The 21350-nt window shown below is 54.3% G+C and overlaps 8 protein-coding genes across 8 annotated transcripts; 4 read left to right on the forward strand and 4 right to left on the reverse strand.

Annotated features, from left to right (window-relative positions):
• Positions 1 to 201: 201 nt before the first annotated feature.
• On the reverse strand, positions 202 to 3271 carry IE81DRAFT_345844 (hypothetical protein; the record flags this gene model as incomplete). The annotated part of the gene is made up of 5 exons (XM_025515964.1): positions 202 to 984; positions 1053 to 1419; positions 1494 to 2031; positions 2108 to 2192; positions 2273 to 3271. The coding sequence occupies 5 exons, from the start codon at positions 3269 to 3271 to the stop codon at positions 202 to 204; spliced, it is 2772 nt and encodes a 923-aa protein (XP_025371299.1).
• A 1266-nt stretch (positions 3272 to 4537) lies between these two features.
• On the forward strand, positions 4538 to 5879 carry IE81DRAFT_287599 (release factor; the record flags this gene model as incomplete). Its single annotated transcript, XM_025511717.1, has 4 exons — positions 4538 to 5077; positions 5170 to 5259; positions 5355 to 5501; positions 5655 to 5879. 4 exons carry the CDS (start codon positions 4538 to 4540, stop codon positions 5877 to 5879), a joined length of 1002 nt encoding a protein of 333 aa, XP_025371300.1.
• Positions 5880 to 6044: 165 nt separating this feature from the next.
• On the reverse strand, positions 6045 to 7191 carry IE81DRAFT_321538 (hypothetical protein). Its single transcript, XM_025513374.1, has 3 exons — positions 6820 to 7191; positions 6350 to 6607; positions 6045 to 6173 (listed from the first exon to the last, which is right to left on the reverse strand). Exons 1-3 carry the CDS (start codon positions 6913 to 6915, stop codon positions 6159 to 6161), a joined length of 369 nt encoding a protein of 122 aa, XP_025371301.1. The 5' UTR covers positions 6916 to 7191; the 3' UTR covers positions 6045 to 6158.
• Positions 7192 to 7970: 779 nt separating this feature from the next.
• Positions 7971 to 11123, forward strand: IE81DRAFT_321539 (hypothetical protein). The gene is made up of 6 exons (XM_025513375.1): positions 7971 to 8504; positions 8682 to 9056; positions 9221 to 9309; positions 9395 to 9635; positions 9764 to 10621; positions 10728 to 11123. Exons 1-6 carry the CDS (start codon positions 8354 to 8356, stop codon positions 11003 to 11005), a joined length of 1992 nt encoding a protein of 663 aa, XP_025371302.1. The 5' UTR covers positions 7971 to 8353; the 3' UTR covers positions 11006 to 11123.
• IE81DRAFT_321540 (NAD(P)-binding protein) lies at positions 10977 to 12822 on the reverse strand. Its single transcript, XM_025513376.1, has 2 exons — positions 12323 to 12822; positions 10977 to 12189 (listed from the first exon to the last, which is right to left on the reverse strand). The coding sequence occupies exons 1-2, from the start codon at positions 12417 to 12419 to the stop codon at positions 11453 to 11455; spliced, it is 834 nt and encodes a 277-aa protein (XP_025371303.1). The 5' UTR covers positions 12420 to 12822; the 3' UTR covers positions 10977 to 11452.
• Positions 12823 to 12953: 131 nt separating this feature from the next.
• IE81DRAFT_321541 (hypothetical protein) lies at positions 12954 to 15569 on the forward strand. The gene has a single exon (XM_025513377.1). The coding sequence runs from the start codon at positions 13047 to 13049 to the stop codon at positions 15516 to 15518; it is 2472 nt and encodes an 823-aa protein (XP_025371304.1). The 5' UTR covers positions 12954 to 13046; the 3' UTR covers positions 15519 to 15569.
• A 539-nt stretch (positions 15570 to 16108) lies between these two features.
• Positions 16109 to 16702, reverse strand: IE81DRAFT_345850 (hypothetical protein; the record flags this gene model as incomplete). Its single annotated transcript, XM_025515965.1, has 1 exon — positions 16109 to 16702. One exon carries the CDS (start codon positions 16700 to 16702, stop codon positions 16109 to 16111), a length of 594 nt encoding a protein of 197 aa, XP_025371305.1.
• Positions 16703 to 17071: 369 nt separating this feature from the next.
• IE81DRAFT_365119 (alkaline phosphatase-like protein) lies at positions 17072 to 21243 on the forward strand (the record flags this gene model as incomplete). Its single annotated transcript, XM_025516913.1, has 7 exons — positions 17072 to 17921; positions 18016 to 18177; positions 18255 to 18775; positions 18852 to 18993; positions 19073 to 19850; positions 19935 to 20671; positions 20759 to 21243. The coding sequence occupies exons 1-7, from the start codon at positions 17294 to 17296 to the stop codon at positions 21241 to 21243; spliced, it is 3453 nt and encodes a 1150-aa protein (XP_025371306.1). The 5' UTR covers positions 17072 to 17293.
• Positions 21244 to 21350: the final 107 nt, after the last annotated feature.

Consider the following 21350-nt stretch of genomic DNA (forward strand, 5'->3'; position numbering starts at 1 on the left):
ACCTATGCTTGATCGACGATGACTTTGCGATCGTCGAGCCGAGCTTTACAAATGTGCAGGAAAGGATAAAAGTGGAGAGGGCCGGCAGCAAAGAGCGTGTGCTGACCAGTCAAGCATTCCGAAGCAGCGCCTCGTCGTGCACGACGCGCGTACGCGATCATATCTCTTCTGCCAATTCCGCTCGAGTCTCGGACTCATCCACTAATCGTACGCAACACTTTGCTCAGCAGCAGGTGCAAGAGCAGTCAACCTGTACTTGATCGACAGCGATAGTCTCTGCATATCATCTTTGACCCTGCTCCTTGCAAGGTGTCCACCCCGACCGTCCGATATGCGCCCGCCGGCATCCTTGATGTGATCCGCGATCATGCTGAGCTGTTTGTAGCGCGCCGTAGAGGGCTCAAAGCGAAGAGAGGCCGGGACAGTCGTGCTGGAGTGTCCGCTCGCTGCCGTGTGATAAGATGCAGAGATCGACGTCGACGTTGGAGGCGGAGCAGATGCGGACATTGGCACGTTGTCTTGCTCGCTCCGCGCAATCTCGCGATCCCGCGTGATGCATTGCAGTGCTTCGTTAGCCAAGGCCACTGCTTCGTCCATAGCAGCAGACCAGATACGTCTCTTGGACTTGTCGGCGTCTCTGAAGATGGGAAATTGCGTTGCACCAATCAGGGTCTCTACGGACCTCTGTGAGGAGGTGCCACTGCCATTGGCCCGCACGATCGAGTCGATGGTCGGGTTGGTAGGAGTGGAGAAGGAACTGGCTTCGTCTGTCTCACCAGTTTCGACATGATCACAAAGCTGCAGAGGCAGATCCGAGAGAATGATGCTGAGCAACCTGACTCGGCATCCGAGCTCTTCGTAATCCAAGTCGTCCGGATAAGGAGACGTATTCGTCGGCCTTCGTCGGACGTGGAGAGGATTATCATCACTTGAATTCAGGCGGTTTGCCAGCGATTCCAAAGGCAACGCTTTCTTCATCTCGTTCTGCAAATCGAAGTGTCAAGATAAGTCGATCGGCGGCGCGATCGATCCACGATACAATATGTGCTCACACTGTCAGCTTGCGAGGATCTCAATAGCCGAATGTACGCGGTGCGACTCCGCGCAACGGCGCCTTGCAAATCCAGCGAAGGCATAGCTAAGATGATTCTCACAGTCGCCGCTTCGTCGCATTGGATGGCACCAATCGCTGCAAGTAGGCGAGCTGAGCATTTCCAGGAGTGATCGAGCAAAGCCTCGGGGCGCGCAGGTTTTTGCACGCCTTGAAACTTGGCAATGAGCTCAGCGTGCTGTGTTGTGCAATAACTGCGCGAGGGACGCCCATTCGCACCGTCCAAATGGAAGAGAAATAGCAGTAGCACTGCTGTGTTGTTGCAAGCTAAGACGGCTTGTGAGTCAAGCGTCAGTGTAGCGATCAGGCTGTTGAGTAGGTTGCAAAATGCAATAAGTCACAACGCGCCTCCATGACCGGACGCATATATGGATCCACTTACTCCGCAATGACGCCCAACACATTGAGCAGACGCTCCAAAGCGTCCTCTCGACCTGTGGACCATGCGCTAGATCCTTTGTGCGAGGCGCGCCCGACCACAAGTTGTTGTGGCACTTGTTGAGACAATGGTGCTTCTGTGGCGATGTCTGAAACATCACAGTCATACATCGCCGCCAGCACCTGGTGTGATGCCCCAAGATCGGCCAGCGCAGCCGGCAGGGCGGTCAAGACCGCAACGAGGGCATCATTCAGGATTGCGCTCGCTGCAGAGAGGGCTGTCTTGGCCAATTTGAGGCCGAGTAGTAGCTTGCGCAAGCCCACGAAAGCAGAGGCAGAGAGCGCAGGCGAGTCGACTTGGAGAATCAATTTGGTCAGCCACTCGGCGAGCGACGGCGCGTTGCTCTCTGAGGTAGTGGATGACAGCGGACTGCTTGCGCGCCTTTCCTCTTCGTCCAGCATCCTCTTCGATGCACTTTCCTCCAGTGCCAGGAAAGATGCGAACAGCTCAGAGCGCAGCAAAGCCGCCAGCGTTTCTTGCCCTACGATCATGCCGAAATGTGAGCGTGTTGAGCTATGAGCTATCTTTGCGCCATCCTGGACACCGAGAACACGTACCACTCGCATACGACAAAGCATCTGCTAGAGCTTCGGTCAGCGGGTTGGGATTATCCCCGGGAGGCAAACGTGGAAGATGGAACGGCTGGGGCAGGTCGAGATTTGTGATGGCTGACTTGATCAGCCAAGGCGCCTTTGGATGTAGAAAGACGACCGACAGCTCACTACTGGTACAGAAGTCCAAAACATCTGCTTGTGTTTGAATCTGAGCTTATGATGCGCGCCACGCATCTTTCCAGGTGACCTGTCCTTGTGAAGTATGGCAAGAACATCTTCAGCCTCGTTTGCCTCCGGGCTCTCGGAGCCGTGCTCTGCTTTTCGCTTCTTCCTTGTTCCTCGTGATCTAATGGCATTGTCGACCCTCTTGATCTCGTTCGCGGGACTCTTCGCTTCTGAGTCAGAAAGGGCGATGTGCTTCCGCGAGGCATTAGCCACGTTTGTCTGAGCTGTCCTACCACCAAGAGCGTCGTTGCCCGAAGAGCTAGCGTCGCTCTGCTCATCTAGATGCTGTCCGTCGTCGTCCTCGTCGTCCGTACTCGTCTGTCCTCTCGATGCCATCTGCTGCGTAAAGGTGAGCATGAAGCGGTCCGCCTCTTCCATTCCCGCCAAGTCAGTGCCCATCTGCTTCATCTTTTTGCGTTGCGCAAACAACTTGGTCAGCTCCTTGTCCGTAGATGTTTTCAATGGAGAAGTAATTCCAGCTTTCACAGCCGCTGACTCCTTTGCCTTTGCAGCATCCTGGCGCCTTTGAGAAGGAGCGAATTTCGGAGCGCGCATCTTGTACGCGTCCGTCTTTGCCGTGGATCTTTTCGGCCTGGCACCCGTCAATGTTTCCAAGTCGAGATCTGGCAGATCTTCATCGTCCGCAATACCTGCGATGTCAAGCGCGGGCGGCAAGTTGAGGTCATCGTCGCTATCGCCTTCCTTGGTCGACTGGGCTAAAGCTCGAGCCCTGAACTGATCTGCGAGCGTCTGACCTATGGAGGGTCTAGCAGGTTCGGAATTCGACGACTCGGCTTCGGACAGCGAAGAAGCATTTTCGACATCCGGAGATCTGGTCATAGAGATTGAGCGCCTTGTGCTGGGAGATCGAGATGGTCGAGCGGATGTCGTTCCCTCTCGAGAGACCGGTCTGTCGCCCCTCTTACCCTTTGTATGCGCCATGCTTGCCGATGGGGGGTGGGCTCGCGGAAGGCGACAGAGCGGTGGTTTGCCCGCGAGGTGAAAGAGCTACAGCTGGCCTAATGCGTTGGCATACCCAGGCCTTCGTCGCAGGAATCTGGGAGCGACTTCGATCGGCGTTTAAATCATCTCCGTCTGCGCGCGGGGATCTGCTGCACGCCCGCGAAAGTCACGAGTCTCAGACTTTCAAGCAGAGATCGCAGGAGTCGAGCAAGGGCCAGTTCGCAAGACTGAGAGATGTGCACAAAGTCGACAAGTGTTCAGAATGTGAATGGGGCGGTAATGTTGTGACAAGGAAATACGAAGGATTGCAGCTTCACGTCGACGACACTCTTGACTGTGACTCACAACTCGCAACTCTGATGAGTGACTTGTTCACCTTCACGCTCGTAAATTGGTCAGAAGAACGCGTCGCGCGTGAGGCAGCCGCGGGCGAGCAACACTCCGACTAAAAAGATCCCGTACGATAGCAGCCAGAGTGCAATGACCTACTCGTGATTTACCAGCTGTAGAAAGCACACCAGAGCAAAGTATCGAGCCAAGGAAGAGGGAAGGTCACGCTCAAGACTCATCGTCGAGCTGCTCCAGCAGCTGACAAGACAATTGATGAACGGAGCTCTAGCGACGCTGCTTGCAGAAGCCTTTTGAGACTGGACAAGATGATTCGAAGTCTCGTTCAAGCCAGGCCTCGAGTGCGAATCAGCGCATGCGAATGTGCTTGCGCTTGCGCTGGCGCTGCGAGCGGTGGTCGACTTCCAACCAACGCCAATCGCAGCATCACAAGTCAATATCCGTCTGCTTCGGCTTTTAGAGTGCAGCTCTTGCCTCATATTTCGGGATCGGCCGCGAAAAGGCGTGCAGTCAATCGCCCCTTTACTTCATCTACTACCACTCTATCTGAAAGCGACTCGCATGCACAGCTCTCGCCAGAGATAGAGGAGGAAGTTCACTCCGCTCTGCGCTTCATAGTGCCTCAACTTTTGGGGACTCAGTCCGGGACCGCTTTGGCAAGGACGGATGGTGCGGAAGGAGATGAGGCGGCATCAGCGGCAGCGATAGCTGCAGTGGAGGCCAAACTCGCCGAGAGGAGGACTGAGCTAGGAGTCGGCAATGTGGAAGAGATCAGAGCAGTATGGCAAGAATGGCAAGATGCTGAGAATGTTAGTCCTTACAAATTACCACTTCAAGTTGGGAGAATGTGCTGACTATTAGCTGAGCCGCTCGCAGCAACGTGTAGCTCTTCAAGGGATGCAGGCAGACGATAGTATGGCGGAACTGGTAGCGGAGGAAGAGCAAGCGATTGATGCTGCTCAAAAGTCTGCCTTGGACCGACTTTACGGTCTCATACTTCCACCCGAAGGCTCCAAGACGGAGGGTGCCATCATGGAAATACGGCCTGGTGTAGGAGGTGCAGAAGCGACGCTGTTCACAGGAGATTTGTTGCGCATGTACAGGACGTATGCCAGTGCATACACTTCTTCGACAGGCTCGGTTTGGAAAGTCGAGCTTCTCCGAGTGGTCGAGGCAGACTCCTTCGGCTTTGAAGCGTACAAAGAAGTGACACTTCGAGTAGAGGGCAAAGATGCATACAGGCACCTCAAAAACGAAGCCGGCGTACATCGCGTACAGAGAATCCCAAAGACTCAGAATTTGGGCAAGATTCAAACCAGCACTGCTGCGGTTATTGTTCTTCCTCAGATACCGGACGATGCGTCGGAAGTCAAGGATATTGTAGATGTTGCGGATGTGAAGGAGGAAGTGATGCGCAGTCGGGGCGCTGGAGGACAGGTGAGTGCGGCAAGCGAGCGATCAAGTGTCGATTGTTTGCGTCTGGATTCAGCACTGATGCGCTCTATCACACCTGTCGCGGCGCTTTGCAGCACGTCAACAAGACAGAATCGGCAATCAGATTGACGCACGAGCCGACAGGAATCAGTGTATCGATGCAAGATTCTCGTTCGCAGCACCAAGTGAGTCTGCGCAGCGAGGACATCGAGAAGCTTGACAGAGTGCAGTGCTCGTGCCATTCCTCATCCACGCAATCGCGCTTGCTCGGTCCGCTCAGAATCGCGCAAAAGCTTGGCAGATCCTCAGAGCTCGATTGTTGGATCGAAAGATTCAAGCTGAGGAGGAAAGTAAACGATCGGCAAGGCGAAGCCAGGTGGGAAGCATGCATCGAGTAGATAGGATCAGAACGTACAATTATCAGCAGGTGAGCGCGGCCAGTCTGGGCACGAAGTGAGAAGAGACGCGGAGGTCGATGCGGTTGTGTGACCTGCTGTGGTCGCCTAGAGCGAAGGTGAAGCAGGGCGCTCGGTTTTGGAACGTCTTCACTGACAACTTTCCACACCACCGGCACGTCCAGGATCGAATAACGGATCACCGAATCTCCCTCTCTTTACCTTTAGACCGCGTCATGTCCGGAGATGCTTCTTTTGGTCTGGGACACATTTTGACGTCGCTCGAGGAGCATTCCGATTTGTTGAGACTTAGAGGGATGAAAGAGGACCTGCAGAGAGATTTGGAGCAAGAAGGGAGTGGTGAAGATGAGAAGGAGAGGGGAAAGGGTAGGAATAACACCAAGAAATAAGATGCAAACAACTCGATAGTGCGCTCGTGAAGGACCCGAGGTGTTGAGGGCGCCGTATAGCGCCGTATGAGGCTTGTTCGTGTCCTGGTGTGCTGATTGGAGGATGCCGGAGGCGCTCGCATGGATGCTCTCACACGACCATGTCACTCAGACGGGAGTCCGGGGGGGGGAGGATTGCTTCGATTAGAGCGACGAGGTAGCCAGAGAGCCTTGGAGGCAACAGGAGGAGCAAACAAGAGATTGTGGTATGATGCGACAACATTTGTGCAAGTGGACGGGCTACCGTTGGTCCTGCTAAGCGGAGGCGACGCACATCGGTGGAGTGATAGAGCGATTCAGCACACATTCCGACTCAACTGCGACATGCTTTGGAAGCAGGCCTCCTCATGACACGCACGTGTCACTCCAGCATGCGCGAATTCGTCTTTCCTTCTGCTGTCCAGCGCATACACCAGAACTCTCTTACTCACCTCTCCAGCCCATCCCTTCGTAGGTTGCAACTGTTGAAATCTAGCTTCTCTTTCCCTGTTCAGTACCAAGTCCAATGCCCTCGCTTCTCTTTGTCTCGTCTTTTCCTCTTCCGAGCTCGATGATGCTAGCGATGGTGCGCCGGGTGTGGAGCCTGTTGATGTGGAAGACGATGATGCGGAAGCTGCTGCTTCTCGCTCTCTCTGCAGCGCTCGCTCTGCTAATCGCGCCGTATCTCTCTCGACGCCTTTGTGCATGTTCTGAGCCCAAGAGGGAGGTGAAGAGCCGAAGTGACGTCTCAGCTCGTAGCTTCGAAGCATCCCGAACGCCGAGAAAGGTACGCTGTGTGCCTCCATGCCGTCTTCGAGAAAATCTATCCATCCGGCGTTTCACCCAGTGATATCTCGGTGTCCATCGCAATTCCCAACTGTGCTGCCTTGGCAGGCTCGCGCAAAGAATCTCCTTGACTCACCCGAGCTTCTCGAACCTGCATATAATGTACTCCCCAGACAGTCAAACCCGATACAACGATCGAACCTAGCAAAGTAGCTTTAGCAGCTCGAGACATTGTCGCTCCGTCCCTCGTCGAGTCGAGTCGAATGGATTTGGTTCTGATTCGAGCCGCTTACTCGAATGTCCGCACGCGACACACGAGACCGTCCCTCTGACTTGCTTTGCATTTGATGTGAGCGAGAGCGAGAGCCTGCGTGAGATCTTGAATCTTGGGTCGGTGTGAGGGGCAGATACATTCGCACCTTTGATTGACTCTGTGATCAAGAAAGTACAGACTCAAAGTTAGAAGGTACGTCCAAAGCTGTGCGCACTCAATCAGAAGAGAGTTGAATGTATTCTCATGATTCTGATTCCATTCACATTCGCCATTCACAATCACGAATGAAATCATCATTTTGGTTTCAAGCGCGAACGCATGAGTCAGGAAAACGATCTCGTACGAAAAAAACAAAAGAAAGTCATCGGCAACACGCGCTATAAGCCGCGGCTAAACTCCGTAACGTCCAGCTCGATCGGCCCACTCCGCGAGCTCTGCCACTCACGAGTGCGTGAGGCTCACACTCGTGACCATCCACGAGCACACGAACGACTCGCAGATGCAGATGGGCTATGCACGCACGCATTCAATTGGTGATTGTGATTGTTTATGCAGCACCAGCTAGGGCGGGGGATCCTTATCTGCTGCTGCATGGCCTACGTGACTGTACCGGTCAGGTCAGTAGACGGTACCTACCATCGCGCATCTTCTCCACTTTGACTCTTGCTGCAGGAACTCTTGCAGGCGTGTGAGTTTTTTAAAGGCTTGCCGGCGGGGTAGAACACGTAAGTATGCGAATAGTAGTAGTAGTAGACTGCACAGTCAGAAAGTCTGATGAGTTACGAGTATAGATAAACCAAGAGGAAGAAGATACCGAGCAGAGGCGGCAAACACGGAGTCTCCTCTTGATTGTGCATGATTCGTGATTGTTGACTGCAGCTATGGGGACGTGGATGGCGCGGCTTGCGATTTGCATTCACATTTGCATTTGCATTTGCGTGGGCTCGTGATTTGTGACTCAAAGCGGTGGAGCATGTGCTTATCCTCTGCTTCTGCTCTTCCATCCAACTCACCTTGCATGCTCACAACCTCCAACAGGGAGCAGGAGGAACGCGTTTGTGTAAACTGCCGCGCAAGAGCAAACGTGCGGCGTAGAATTGCGGATAGCAGTTCACGAGCAGTGGATGGCATCTGTAAGATAGCTGGCCGAGCAAGGATTCAGGACCCGGCGTGCCCAAGACTCGTCACTGCTGTCTGCTAGCCGAGTCAGACAGTGTCAGGGTCAAAGGGAGCTTTGCAATCAAGACGAGAACAGACGGTCCGTCGGTCGGGTCCGGTCAGCTACAAGCCAAACCTTTACCTCTGATTTTCAACGGGCCCTCTTGCAAGACTCTCCCCCACCACGTTGAGCCTCTCGCCAGTTGCCCTCTCTCGTAACCGCATCCCCTACACCGTCATGGACGCCACGCCTACTGCAGCGCAAGCTGCTGATCGGACGGACACTATGTCGCCCAAAGATGCACAACTTTCCCAGCACGATCACCAGCAAAGGTTCGGATTGCTGAGTATTGTGGGATTAGCATTTGCCGTGCTCAACAGTCCTACCGGTGAGTTTGGCTCGGTTGTATGAGGGCGGTAGGACAAGACAAGATGAAGTTAGTGATACACGACACCTTTGGTGGTCTCGGCTCGCTCTCTAGAAGCCGCGACCTCCATCGCTCAAGCTGCCTTCTTTCACCGTCACCCCTGCATCTTCACTTTTGCATCGTATACGACCCCCGCAGCCATGTCCGCCTCCCTCTCCGTCGTGCTACCTTCCGGTGGACCCGTCTCTGTGATCTGGGGTCTGTTTCTATCCTTTCTCGGCGTCTTTTCCGTTGCGCTCTCGCTAGCCGAGTTGTGTTCTGCCGCTCCGACTCCCGGAGGCCCGTATCACTGGGTCTGGTTACTTTCGCGCATCAACGACTCGAGGGAAGATGGTGCGGCAGCTGAAAGAGGGAGGAAGGCATCGTTGAGATTGACTTATGCGACGGGATGGATCGCTACGGCGGGATGGATCTGTCTGGCTGCTACCACCTCTTCCCTAGCCGGCACTTTGATTGTGGGAGCTATCGCCTTGAACAATGCCAACTATCAAGAGCAGAGTTGGCACATCTTTCGTGAGTCGGGCGAGTCAACGTAATCGCTGAGTGCTAGCGATGCAAGCACCGAGTTGGGCATCGAGAACGCGACTCATGCTCCTTGCGATTCTTGCCACACACCTCGTTGCACCTTCTACTCTGTCTGGCTTGTCCTCTGCATGCCTCACCTGATCGCCTTGCAGTCATCTACGTCGCTTTTGCTATCGGAGCTTGGTTCGTGAATGTCTTTGGAGCGAAAATTTTGGATCCGATCAACCGTGCGGCCCTGATCGTGAGTCGGGGAATGGCCGCATTGGGTGCAACACGTGGTGGCCTCGCACCTCGATTATTGACCGTGATTCCTCTTGTCCATCAAGTGGTCCCTACTAGGCGTCTTTTTGATCTTGGTCACGACGCTCTCCGTCTCCTCTCCCGTATATCAGCCCGCCTCGTTCGTGTTTGGAAATTTTGCGAATAGGACGGGATGGCCCGACGGCGCAGCTTGGATCTTGGGATTGTTGCAGAGCACGTTCGGACTGGTCGGGGTGGATGGCGTTAGTCACTTGGTGGAAGAATTGCCTAGACCTCATAGGAACGCGCCGCTGGCCATGATTCTTGGTGAGCAGTAGCCTGTGGTGGAGCGACGCATGGCGAGAAGGGCCTCCTTTTGCGCACACTTGCGACGGCGTGATATGCTAATGCTTGCTTGCTTGCTTGCTTTTCGCTCGTCCTCATCCTCGATGCAGCACCCATCATTGGATTCCTGAGCGCCTTGGCCATCCTCATGACCTTTTTGTTCGTCCTTCGAGACTTTGATGCCGTGGTGGACTCATCAGCGGGTCCCTTGCTGGAGATCATCTACCAAGCATTAGGCGGACGAGATGTGGCCAATCCCTCTCGGGCCATATTAGCAGGCAGTACAGCACTCTACGTCTTGCCCATCATTTCGATGGCGTTTGCGGCCATTGCTATCCTGTGCGCTTCGTCGCGACAGACGCAATCGTTCGCGAAAGATCGAGGATTCCCGAGATTGCTGTCCGACTACTTGGCGAAAGAGAATGAGAGGACAGGTACGCCCATTTGGAGCATCACCTTTTCTACAGCTTGGGTCATCATTTTTGGATGCATCTTTTTGGGAAGCGAGACGGCGCTCAATTCCATATTGAGCGCTAGTGTAGTCTTGCTGCAGATCAGCTACATTTTGCCAATCGCGTTGGTGTTGACCAAAGGTAGGAATTGTATGGATGGGATACAGCAACGTGTGCTCTTGCCACAGAGCATCGCGCGATCGATCAGTGAGGTATCGCAGGAGCAGGAGAGCCATAACTTCCAGCACAAGAAAGAGCGAGTAGGGAGTCTTACCACAGCTGGTCGAGGGTCACTTCACTTGTCATATCGAGGCGCTCGACGCTTTAACCTCGACAATGTCAGAATCTCATCCCTCTTCAGCAGGACAACGGCTGGAAAGGTTGCAAAAGGACAAGAGACACGTTGGCTGGCCATCATCATCAACGTCTGGTCCATCATCTTTAGCTCCGTCACCACCGTCTTCTTCTTCTTCCCTAGCGAATTACCAGTGAGCGGGTCGAACATGAACTACGTCGGTAAGCATCGCTCTCCTTTCCATTCTTCTCTTTCTCGCTCGCACGCACGCGCACAAGAATGATGATGCCGACCATCATCTCTTACCCTCTACGATGCCTTCATCAGTGGTCGTGACTTCCATCGTCGTTCTCCTCTCCCTCTCCAGCTGGCTCATGGATGGACGCAGACATTACGACGGACCTCTATCCGCCGATTTGCTCTCGCTCTCGCTCTCGCGCCAACAACTCTCTCAAGATGCTGATCGGCAAGACGTGCGCACGAGCGACAATCGCGATAGCCCGAAAGAAGAGACGAAGCCGAAAGGCGGCGGCGGCGGCGGCGGCGATGGCGGGCCGACTTTGAATGGCGCAGAGCCGCAGATCAGGGATTCAAATTACGAGTAGCGGAGCGGGTAAGGGTCCGTCTGCATCAACGAGTACTGCAATGAATGAGCTGGGCTGTTGTTCTTTCCCCCTTCTCTCTTTCTCTTTTTGTTGCGCCTGCTTCCGTGCTTCCAAGACAAGGAGGGGGGGGGGGGGAAGGCGCAAGTGGGCGAGCAAGACAAAGTGGTGAAAGTGGTGCGCTTGTCAAGAATGGCTAGGCAACTTCGCCTCCCGAACGACTGGGCTTGACATTGGAGAGAGCGCAGCAAGATTTGGCCCAAGTTTTGCGCTCCCATTTCGATTGATTTGCGTGGAGCTATGCGCAGTTGCAGCGGTAACGTGACACGTCGAAGCTTACGCACGGCCACCAACTGTTCCCGAGCAATGAGAGTGTACTCTGTAGCGTGCAAAGGTGGATGGAGCAAGAGCCCTACATCGACGCAAGTCAAGCATCGACCCAACCTCGCACTACTTTGACTGATCTAGCAAAGGTCTAGCGACGTCTCTAGGGCCCGCTTGATTGGTGGGGAAGATGAGGGACTCTGCAATCTGTACATGCGCCGGTCTATTCGCCGCCCAAACGATTTCTTCCGCCACATCCTCGCTACTCAGCGGCTGCAATCCACTGTAGACCTGATCCGCTTTTTGTTGATCTCCCCTGAACCTGGTGAGGGAGAAACCTTCGGAAGCTACGAGTCCCGGCTGAATTTCCGTGATTCGAATCTTCGTGTCGACGACTTCTTTGCGCAGGGCAGAAGTAAAGGCTCGTACGGCGTACTTTGTTGCGCAGTAGATGGATCCGCCCGGATAAGCTTCTACGCCGGCTACGCTACCGATCTGAATGATGTGACCTGATCCTCGCTGTTTGAACTGATTGATGAAGAGCTGCGTCATGCCTATCAAGCCCTTGACATTCGTATCGATCATCACATTCACCTCTTCCTCCTCAATCTCTCCCACCTTTTCGACTCCCAAAACCAATCCCGCATTGTTGACCAATATGTCCACCTTGTCCTTGGCCCAACTTGGTAGACGAGAGGCGAGGTGGGAAATGTCGTTGGATTTGGAAACGTCGAGCGTTAGACTTTGGAATAGTCCACCGCATTCGAGACCGGACGAGTTGTGCGCTTCGACGCAGCGCGATTGGATCGTTGATAGTGCGGAAGCTCGACGGGCTGTAAGAATCACATTTGCACCTGCACGAGCTGGAACGGTTGGCAGGAAGTATGTCGGGCACAAGTGTGGCGCCCCAAAGATGCAAGCAGAGTCACGAGTTCAGGATGGTTGGTTGCGCAACGCCCACATCGACTCTTGTACCCCCGCTCTTTCAACGCTCACCGAACAAGATGGCTGTGGCTGCTCCGATACCTCCGCTAGCTCCAGTGATGAGCACCACCTTATCCTGCAATCTAGAAGGCCCAAATAGAGAAGACATGATGATCAATATCTCTTCGCTGTTGCGGCTGCTCGATCCTCAAAGATTCCCGTTCGTCGGCTCGCTTGGTATTGGAAAGGAGGCTCGCGCGTATGAGAGTGCAGCTTGGCGAGAGTGAAGATGCCGTCAAGAGGTGAGGTGAGGTGAGGTGATTGCGAGTTCGCGAGTGTCGATAGTCGCCGACAAAGATGGCAAATCCTACGATCTACAAATTCCCACGAATCGTACGGTTGTTGTGTGAATGTGAATGTGATGATGTGAGTGTGAAGTGTGAAGTGTGAAGGGTGAAGTGTGAAGTGTGAATGTGCACGACGGCAGGCAAGCCTCTTAATTGGCTGTGTGTTCGCTGTCCCTGCACGCATTCAAGCGCATGCACATTGATTACCCAGTCAGGCCTCACGTGATTCGCAACGCAACGCAGCGCCCAATTCTGATTCTCATCTGTTGATGTGGAGGCTCAGGCTTTTGTACGCGCGCGGTGTGTAAGAGCTGCTGCTAAAGCCGTGATTCTTGATCTCTCTCGTCAATTTGGCATTCACATTCGTGCTTCACGAGTGGCTTTGTGCCTGCTGCTGGGCGGTGCTTGATGCAACACGTACACGGCAGCACTCGCGACTCTGTTGACCTATGCAACCAGCATACAACGTCACTCTGCAACATCATCTCCCTCACCAAAAGTCACACCAATCAAGCCGAGCACGCACAGCACAGCACAGCGCAACCTTTGGAGGGTTGGTGCCTCGATGCACCCGGAGTGGAGTCCCCATCGCATCCACGTTTATGCATGCAGCTGCGCACAAAGTTGAAAGTATACAGGGGCGTTTGCAAAGGTACCAGCAGAGGAGCAAGTGCAAGTGCAAGTGCAAGTGCAAGTGCAAGTGCAAGTCAAAAGTTGCAGCTTGTGTGATCGAGCACAGCCAACTTGTAATCCTTGCACACGACGCACGCTCCATAGATCAGTCACAACAGTGTAGGAGTATGTCTGCTTCCTCTGCCGCTTCTACAGCAGCTGCTGTTCGAGATCCAGAACATCGGCGACACGAGCAAGAGCCAGAGCAGGACGCAAGCTTTACCTCCAACCTCAGCTTCAGCCCAATGTCTCATCTTTCGGTCCTTTTGCAAAAGTTGACTCCACCGCGTATCCTGCTCGGACCTCATCCCAGTCTGAGATGCGCCGTCGCCTCCGGCTTGCCTCGACCGCCGCGGTTCAGAGGAGATTTGGACCAGCAGCAGCAACAGCAGGCTTGTCGAGTGAATGCAGGTCAGCCCGACACGATCGCAGATGCAGCCGAGGCCTCAAACTTGCCGTCTCCACTGTTATCAAGCATGACGACATTGTCATCAGCATCATCGTGGGCAGACTATGCGCTCGCAGTCGACCCGTCACGCCTGATCAACTCCTTTTCGCATCTGCTCAACACCTCAAACTCCGAGCAGAACACCTCGCACACGTCCAAGACGAGCTGCAATGTGAAGGATGAAGACGCGAGTATGCCCCGAGTGGTGTGGTTCGGCGAACAACACCATCAGCCTGGCGTGTTAAAGGCACAAATGCAATTGTTGGATGCGCTTTCTCATGTGCCCTCCGACACTCCTGATTCGTTCGACAATCCTCAAAGCTCCCTCGACTCGCGCGAGAAGCTCCTGTCGCGAGCGTCCGATCAAAGCTCGCTCAGCACCAATATCACCACCACCACGACCAGCACCAACCCCTCTCGATCCAAACTTTCCCTCGTCCTCGAAGCTTTCTCCCTCAAAGATCAGCCCTTATTAGACCTTTTCCAATCCTCTCACCTGTCCATCTCGGACCTGACCCATTTCTATTCCCACTATTCCAAAGAAAATTTCGACCTCTTGCATTTTGCGCCCCTGTTGACCTTGGCCAAGGAAAGAGGAGTCAGAATTTGGGCCGGCTTTCCTCCCCGCGATTGGGCGGGATACGTGATGAAGAGGGATGGAGAAGGGGCGATCGGAGCGTTGGGACGTTGGGAGCAAGAGAGGTATGGACGCATGTTGCGGGGATTATCATCTGCATCTTCTCTTCGAGAGCTTTGCAGCAGCGACGACGTGGTCAGCGATGCGTCGTCGACGACCTTGCATGCTCAACATGCAGAGCAAGATCCATCGCCCACTTTACCAGCGGAAATTTGGCAGACGTATAGCTCGTTGCGAGCTGAAGATCGACAAATCGTTCGGCCCATCGTTCCCTTTCAGCCCGATAAGAGGGAGAAAGAGGAGGACGGGGCAACTTTATCGACCATCATCTATCAGATTTACAAGGTCTCTCGCGCTCACCAGACATTTCTCAGTAGTCTTTTTCAACCTGATAAACCTCCCTCGTGGCCTTCCGACTACGTGCTGTCCAGATCGCGTGCGGAGGAACAAATCTCTCGGTTGGGCATGGAGGAGCAAGAAGCGTATCGATTGCGTCTGCATCGAAGTCGAGAAGAAGAAGAGCAGCAACAAATGTTGGATGTGACGTTGTTGGAGCCGATGCTGCACAGGGCTTCCAAAGGATTCGGCCCTGCTCAAGCGGTCAAGGATACATTCTTGGCTGGCGTGGTGGATCAAATCTTAGGTCCTGTTGTCCTGCCTCGCTCTGCGTTGAGAAAGACGGATACGGATGAAGCTCGCGCTAGCTGCACGAACATGAGCGAAAGGGTTTTAGTCATAGCAGGTTCGGGCCATCTAGAGTATTCGTTGGGCGCTCCGGAAAGACTTAGAGATCTGAGACGCGCCAGGTATACGATTCAACAATCAGCAGCAGCAAAGGAGAAGCGAGCCAAAGATGCGAAGGCGATCCTCGAGGAGCGATTGTGGCTGGAGAACAAGGCGGAGAAGAACTTGCTGATCCTTAGCAAACCCAAAGATTCGGGCGTTTGGGGTGTCGAGGTGGAAGCGATGGATGAGCAGGCGAGGGAGCGCGAGATGCGCTCATCGCATGTGATGGGACACGCCGAGACCGCGAGCGCCGATGGAGAGAGGCGAGACCCGAGATTGCTCAGAAGCGCGAGCTTGACTGGCTGGGAATCGTTGGACGGATGGGAAAGACCTTTGGCTGATGCTATTGTGCTGTACGATTGGGTCGAAGCTGAATAGAGAGGAGAGGGTGCTGGAAGAATGAAGTTTCAAGTCTGGGGTGCTAGTGGAGTGAGACTGTGTTCGCATAGTAATAGCTCCATGCTCGAGCTTTGTTGTCTCCATACTTGAGGCGTGCGGAGTCGTATGTCCCGTCGAGATCCGTCTCTGCGGAAGCTGTGGGTTGGGGGCGTCGACACCGAGAGAGATGGTCCAAGAACTGGTGATATGAGTGCGCGCGAGTTCGTCTCAGACTGTCGTCATGGGGTCGGTAACTTTAGGTCGACCCGTGCGATTGACTGACGACCTCCGTTTCGAAATTGAGAGCTTTCGCAGCCAAAAGCTTCTGAATGATTGCGAGACGGCCGCTTGGAATGTGCGCACGGCGAGGATGACAGAGAAGAGCATCGGCGCAGCGCTTTGAGCGTTTTCAGATTTTGAGATCCTTGATGCGACTCTCCCACTTTTGGCAGCGCAGCAGCTAGCAAGAGCACACGAGGACCGCATGGACCCAGAAGAGACGATCGACGAGCGAGGCGCCGGGCGCGCGTCTTGCGCGGGCATGCTACTGGACCCATCGTGATTGTCCTTGAAGCAGCTGGGTCTGCGTATCAAGATCTGATAGCTTGAATCTCTCTCTTAGCTTCCTGCAGCATGTCGAATCCTTCGGCAGTCAAGTCATCTTGTTCGGTCACGGGTGCGCGTGTCGTGCTTCGTTCCGTCTGCTGAGGTTGCAGCAAGTTCACACTTCCCGTGTCCTCCTCCTCTTCTTGCTCTCCGAAGCTTCTCAATCTAACATCCATCTCTCTCCTCTTTGCCCTCTGTCTAGCACTCTCCTTCGCAATCTCCCTCTTGGAAATCCTAATGGCCTCCATTTGAACCTTTTGGATCGTTCCCGCGCACCTCTTTACACAAATCTTTGTCTTCCTTCCCTCGATCTGCGCGATCAGACAAGCCGAAGCGCAAATCGTTTCGCTACCCAATCTTGCGCACCTCACAATGGCTATGCCAGTTCTGGGATTGAAATACCGGCAGGCTAGCGAACCGCCTAGCGTGCTCGAACTTAGGGAACCGAAGTTATCCTCGAGCGATCGACGCAGTGAACGGATTAGACTGCCCCCGTCCAGAGAAGAGGCACTGCTGCTGCTGCTGCCTTCTTCCAACGAGACGGAAAGCAGAAGCCAGCGATTTTTGAAGCGCACCATCCCTGCCTCTGCTGAGATCGGCGCCGGTGGCTTGTGTTGATCCTGATAGTCGACAAGAAAGGCGAGCAGGAAAGGAGCGGGAAAGCGTTGCTCGTCTTGAAGATGATGAAGGAAAGACTCATCAGCCTCATCAGCGACTACAGTACCCATCATTCACGATTCTGATCCAAATTCTTACTCGCGATTACCGTTGGTGATTCAAGATTAGTTTGGCAGGATTAAGAATTTTGAGCTTTCATCCTCGTTGGTCACGTGTGCTGCGTTGCCGCCTCGGGGCGCAACTAGCGCACGGACACTCAATCACGAATCAATTAAAGCTAGACGACTAAAATGTGACTCAGACTGCACGGGTCCATCATGCAGGATGACTTTTGATCCTTCCTGCTGCTGTGCGCGGGCGGGGTCTTTGCAGGGGCTGGCTGCACGCTCGCTCTCCTCGCACTCACAGACCAGACTGCTGACTCTGCGCTTCGCTCCAAAGGCATTCATTCTCATCCTTCAGCATACACTCATCACTCGTAACAGCAAGCAGTGGCAGACATCACAGGCGCATTGACGAGGGCCTCATTGGCAGATCGGTGAGGGCCAGTCATGCCTGCCAAATCAGCATCAAAGGTAGCAGCAGATGCGCAATCTGCTTCCGTCTCCCAACGGACTCGATCCGCAGGCTCATCGTCCTCGCTCAACTTTCTTCTCCTATCTCTCATATTTCACCTCATCTACTCTGCTTCCATCTTTGACATCTACTTTACCTCTCCCGTCATTCATCCAGATCGACGGTACTCTTTAGCAGACACGTACATCGACGAGCAAGGCGCGTCTTTAGAGCCTTTGCATGCTGCTCAGCTAGCTCGGCAAGAGACGGCAAACCACACCGCCAAGAGGTTGGTGCTCATTGTGGGCGATGGATTGCGAGCAGACACTGCTTTTGCCAGGCAATCTCTCGATCTGGCTCCTCTGTGGAAAAGACGAGATGCGCTGGACCTCGAGCGGGAGAAGATTTCGCAAGAAGAAGCGGCGAGGTCGTATGGCTTGGAGTTGAGGCATGAATCGGCGCAAGGAAAAGAAGCAGAATTCTATGCTGCTCCATATCTGCGCAAAATGGCCCTGGAAAAAGGCTCGTTTGGTGTGAGCCATACCAGAGTACCTACCGAGAGCAGGCCGGGACACGTCGCGCTGATCGCAGGCATGTACGAGGATGTCAGCGCTGTCACAAAGGGTCAGTCGAGCCGGCCATTTGTCCATCTCGCGACGGTCACGCTTCATAGTTGGTTGTTCTCGCTAAAATCGATACATCAACCTCTCCGCATCAGGCTGGGCGCAGAACCCGTTGCCCTTCGACTCGCTCTTCAATGCGTCTGCTCGCACTTATTCCTTCGGGTCACCGGACATCTTGCCCATGTTCGCCAAGGGTGCAGTACCTGGTCGCGTGCTGACAGAGTCTTACGACGAGAGCGATGAAGATTTCACGCGTGGTGCGTTCGCGTCGCTATCTTCTTCTTGTGTCGGCTCGTGCAGCGAAAACTCAAATAGCGCTCGGCAATCCTTACAGATGCAACGCACCTTGATATTTGGGTTCTGGATAGGCTCAAGGCGCTGCTCGATCGGGCACGCACCGACAGCACGCTCGATATCGAGCTCCGTCAGCCAGGCGTGGTATTCTTTTTGCACCTGCTAGGCCCCGATACGACGGGTCATACGTATCGTCCTCAATCGCGCGAATACGTCGGCAACGCGGCAGTGGTAGATGCAGTCACCAAGGCCGCTGAGCAGCTACTGTCGGACTTCTTCAATGACGATCAACAGACTGCATTCATCTTCACTGCAGATCACGGCATGAGCAGAAAGGGGAATCATGGGGATGGAGAGCCGGACAATACTAGGACGCCCCTCATTGCGTGGGGCAAAGGCATCAATCGTCCACGCCCTCTCAGTGTTGAGCATGTAGAACATCGACAACATTTGGAGTGGCGTCATGAACAACGGATCAAAGATACTTATTACCAGAAGTGGGGAGCCATGGATCAGATATGGCGTCAAGATGTAGAGCAGGCCGATATCACCCCTCTGATGGTGAGTCAAACTCACACCTGGTCGTACCGAGCCCCTCGATCTGAAGAGCAGCAGCAATCTGGTCACCCTCCTTTAGGCTTCCCTGTTGGGGCTTCCGATGCCTGCAAATTCCGAGGGCCGATTGCCGCTCTCTTACTTGAATTTCTCTCCAGAGCACGCTGCGCGTGCAGCGTTAGCCAACGCGCAGGGAGTGCTCGAGATGTACAAGGTCAAGCACTGTGAGCTCAGCTGATACAGTCCTCGGCTCCGTGGTTTGTCATCAAGCTGATTCCCGACCCCTATTCTTCCCTACCCAAGCTCAAAGAGCAGCGCGGATGCTCAATTACATGCCGTTTCACAAGTTGTTGCCCGAGGCTGACCTTCCTCCAGGAACGAAGAGGGTTGATCAGATCAGACTGCAAATTCAGGCTGGACGATACGAGCAAGCGATCGAAGACTCTGCAAAACTACTTGAAGATGCGCTTGAAGGAGCTCGATACCTTCAGACCTACGACTGGCTAATTCTATGCGCCATCATCAGTGCGGGCTACCTGGGCAGCATAGCTCACGGTCTAGCATTCCTGCTCCGCACCTACGTTTTTCGCAACGATCAGTTGCAACGCACCAGAGGAGGCAGGGGAGGATTAGGGTTCTGGGTGGCTCTACCAGTGCTCATAGCGCTCTGGTCCAAGTTTGCTCTCGAGCGATCTCCTCCCACGTATTTCTTATATGCCATCTTTCCAGCCCTCTTTTGGGGTAGAGCACTGGACGATCGACACTTGTTCCTCGCCGCTTGGCGCGCACTCCACGTTCGATACGCCGCATCCTCTCATCCCACTCTGAGCCTGCTGCGCGGCACGCTTGGAAGAGCATCTTTGGCCATCATTGCGCTTGCGGTCATGGCGCTAGGATACCTCGTCAGACCTGTTTGGAGCGTCGGCTTTTTGGTCATAGGTTTCTTTTGGCCTGCTCTGGCCATCGATACGAATACGAGGGCTAGACATGAAGGTCTACTATTACTTTGGCCACTGCTTTGCACCGTTTGTGCACTCTTCACCCTTGGAGGCTTGGACAAGGAAGAGAGCGTACCTTTTCTGTGAGTCGCGACGCTAAACGCGGGTTCGATGTGAACAGCACTCTTTGCGGCCTTGCTCATCACGCTTTGCTTCGTCATGTGTAGCGTCGGTAGCGGTGCGCTTTTCTTCCTGCTCGGTCTCGCGGCGCTCGGCCTCAAGGGACTCTACGGTGTTGGTGCCCCCCACTCGACTTGCGAAAATAGCGGCGGTCCAAAAGTGGGCTCATGCGCAAACGTGCCGAACACTGGTGACGCGCACGAAGCTCGCTTTTCGCGCGTGATGAGGGTGCAGCTGATCGTGCTGGTCGTCGCAACGGCAGTGACGGCTTCCTCGTCTTACAGTCTTCAAAGGAAGCAAGGTCTACCACTACCCAACCAAATCATCGCGTGGCTCGTTTTGGTCTTCTCCATCACTTTTCCCCTCACGTACGGCTTTCGAAGCTCGTCCGGTACGACCGCCACGACCGCCATAGAGGCGCAGTCGAGAGGACAGAGTGATCGAGGCAGACAACCAGCGGCGCATCGTTTGCTCATGATCGTCTTTGCCTTTGCCCCCGTCTTCATCTTGCTCTCCATCCGCGACGAGGCCCTCTTTTTCGCCATTTACGTCGCCACTTTGCTCGTTTGGGCGCGCATCGAAGGCGCGCTGCAGGAAGAACGCTTCCTGTTGCAAAGGTGCAAAGATGACCTCGCTGCCGCTGATCAGGAGACTACGTCGCAGTCGTCTACATCAGACACACATTGCAGCATCGCTACGGACGAGCCGAGAGCCTTGGCCCTCGAAGATCTGCGCATCGTCATCACCTTCATCTTTTTCCTACACGTTGGCTTCTTTGGCACCGGTGAGTGATGAGGCAAATGCATACAGGAGGGCGGTGCACGTGCTGCAGTCATGCTGACCTCGGAGGTGTTGCCGTATCGCAATGCAGGAAACATTGCATCCATCTCATCCTTTTATCTATCACCGGTCTACCGGCTCGTGCCCATCTTCAGTCCCTTCCTGATGGCAGCATTGCTCTTGCTCAAGATTCTCGTTCCCTTCGTCCTCTTGGCTGCCATCTTTCACGTCCTGTGTGTCACGCCTCGCTCTGCCGTCTTGGCGCAGGAGCCCATCTCCACAAAGGGCAAGTTGGTGGAGCCCTCGACGATTCTAGGTCCTCGCTCACCAGGTGGCTTGAACCTTGCCGATCCATACGCCCTCGTACTGGCCGCTTCTTGCGCATTCGAAGTTTTGGCCATCACCTTCCTCTTTGCGGTGCGCACAGAAGGCTCTTGGTTAGAGATAGGAAGGAGCATCACCCACTTTGTCATGGCCAATCTGCTGCAAGTCTTTGTGCTGGCCCTAGCCGGCCTAGCTGGCGTCGTTGTGGGCGGTCAAACAAGCGACGGTACGAGCAACTCCTACAAATCTTGACGCCTTTGTCGCGTGCCAGTAATAAATATGGAGTGCCTTCCAGATGATCAGCACTCGAGGCCGGTGGTGATCGGGAGCTAGCCGCGCGCTTCTCGCGCCTCTAAAGC

This window comes from Ceraceosorus guamensis (assembly GCF_003144195.1).
Source record: "Ceraceosorus guamensis strain MCA 4658 unplaced genomic scaffold IE81scaffold_13, whole genome shotgun sequence".
Taxonomy (NCBI): domain Eukaryota; kingdom Fungi; phylum Basidiomycota; class Exobasidiomycetes; order Ceraceosorales; family Ceraceosoraceae; genus Ceraceosorus; species Ceraceosorus guamensis.

Excerpts from the sequence above, each read along its gene's own strand:
- IE81DRAFT_321541 (XM_025513377.1), top strand. The coding sequence starts at position 13,047 with ATGCAACCAGCATACAACGTCACTCTGCAACATCATCTCCCTCACCAA.
- IE81DRAFT_321539 (XM_025513375.1), top strand. The coding sequence starts at position 8,354 with ATGGACGCCACGCCTACTGCAGCGCAAGCTGCTGATCGGACGGACACT. Across the intron at positions 9,636-9,763 it reads GCCGCTGGCCATGATTCTTG|CACCCATCATTGGATTCCTG; the intron begins GTGAGCAGTAGC and ends TCCTCGATGCAG. Across the intron at positions 10,622-10,727 it reads GTCGAACATGAACTACGTCG|TGGTCGTGACTTCCATCGTC; the intron begins GTAAGCATCGCT and ends TGCCTTCATCAG.
- IE81DRAFT_321538 (XM_025513374.1), bottom strand. The coding sequence starts at position 6,915 with ATGTCTCGAGCTGCTAAAGCTACTTTGCTAGGTTCGATCGTTGTATCG. Across the intron at positions 6,608-6,819 it reads TGCAGGTTCGAGAAGCTCGG|AACATGCACAAAGGCGTCGA; the intron begins GTGAGTCAAGGA and ends TCTTGGGCTCAG.
- IE81DRAFT_321540 (XM_025513376.1), bottom strand. The coding sequence starts at position 12,419 with ATGTCTTCTCTATTTGGGCCTTCTAGATTGCAGGATAAGGTGGTGCTC. Across the intron at positions 12,190-12,322 it reads AGCCACAGCCATCTTGTTCG|CTCGTGCAGGTGCAAATGTG; the intron begins GTGAGCGTTGAA and ends CAACCGTTCCAG.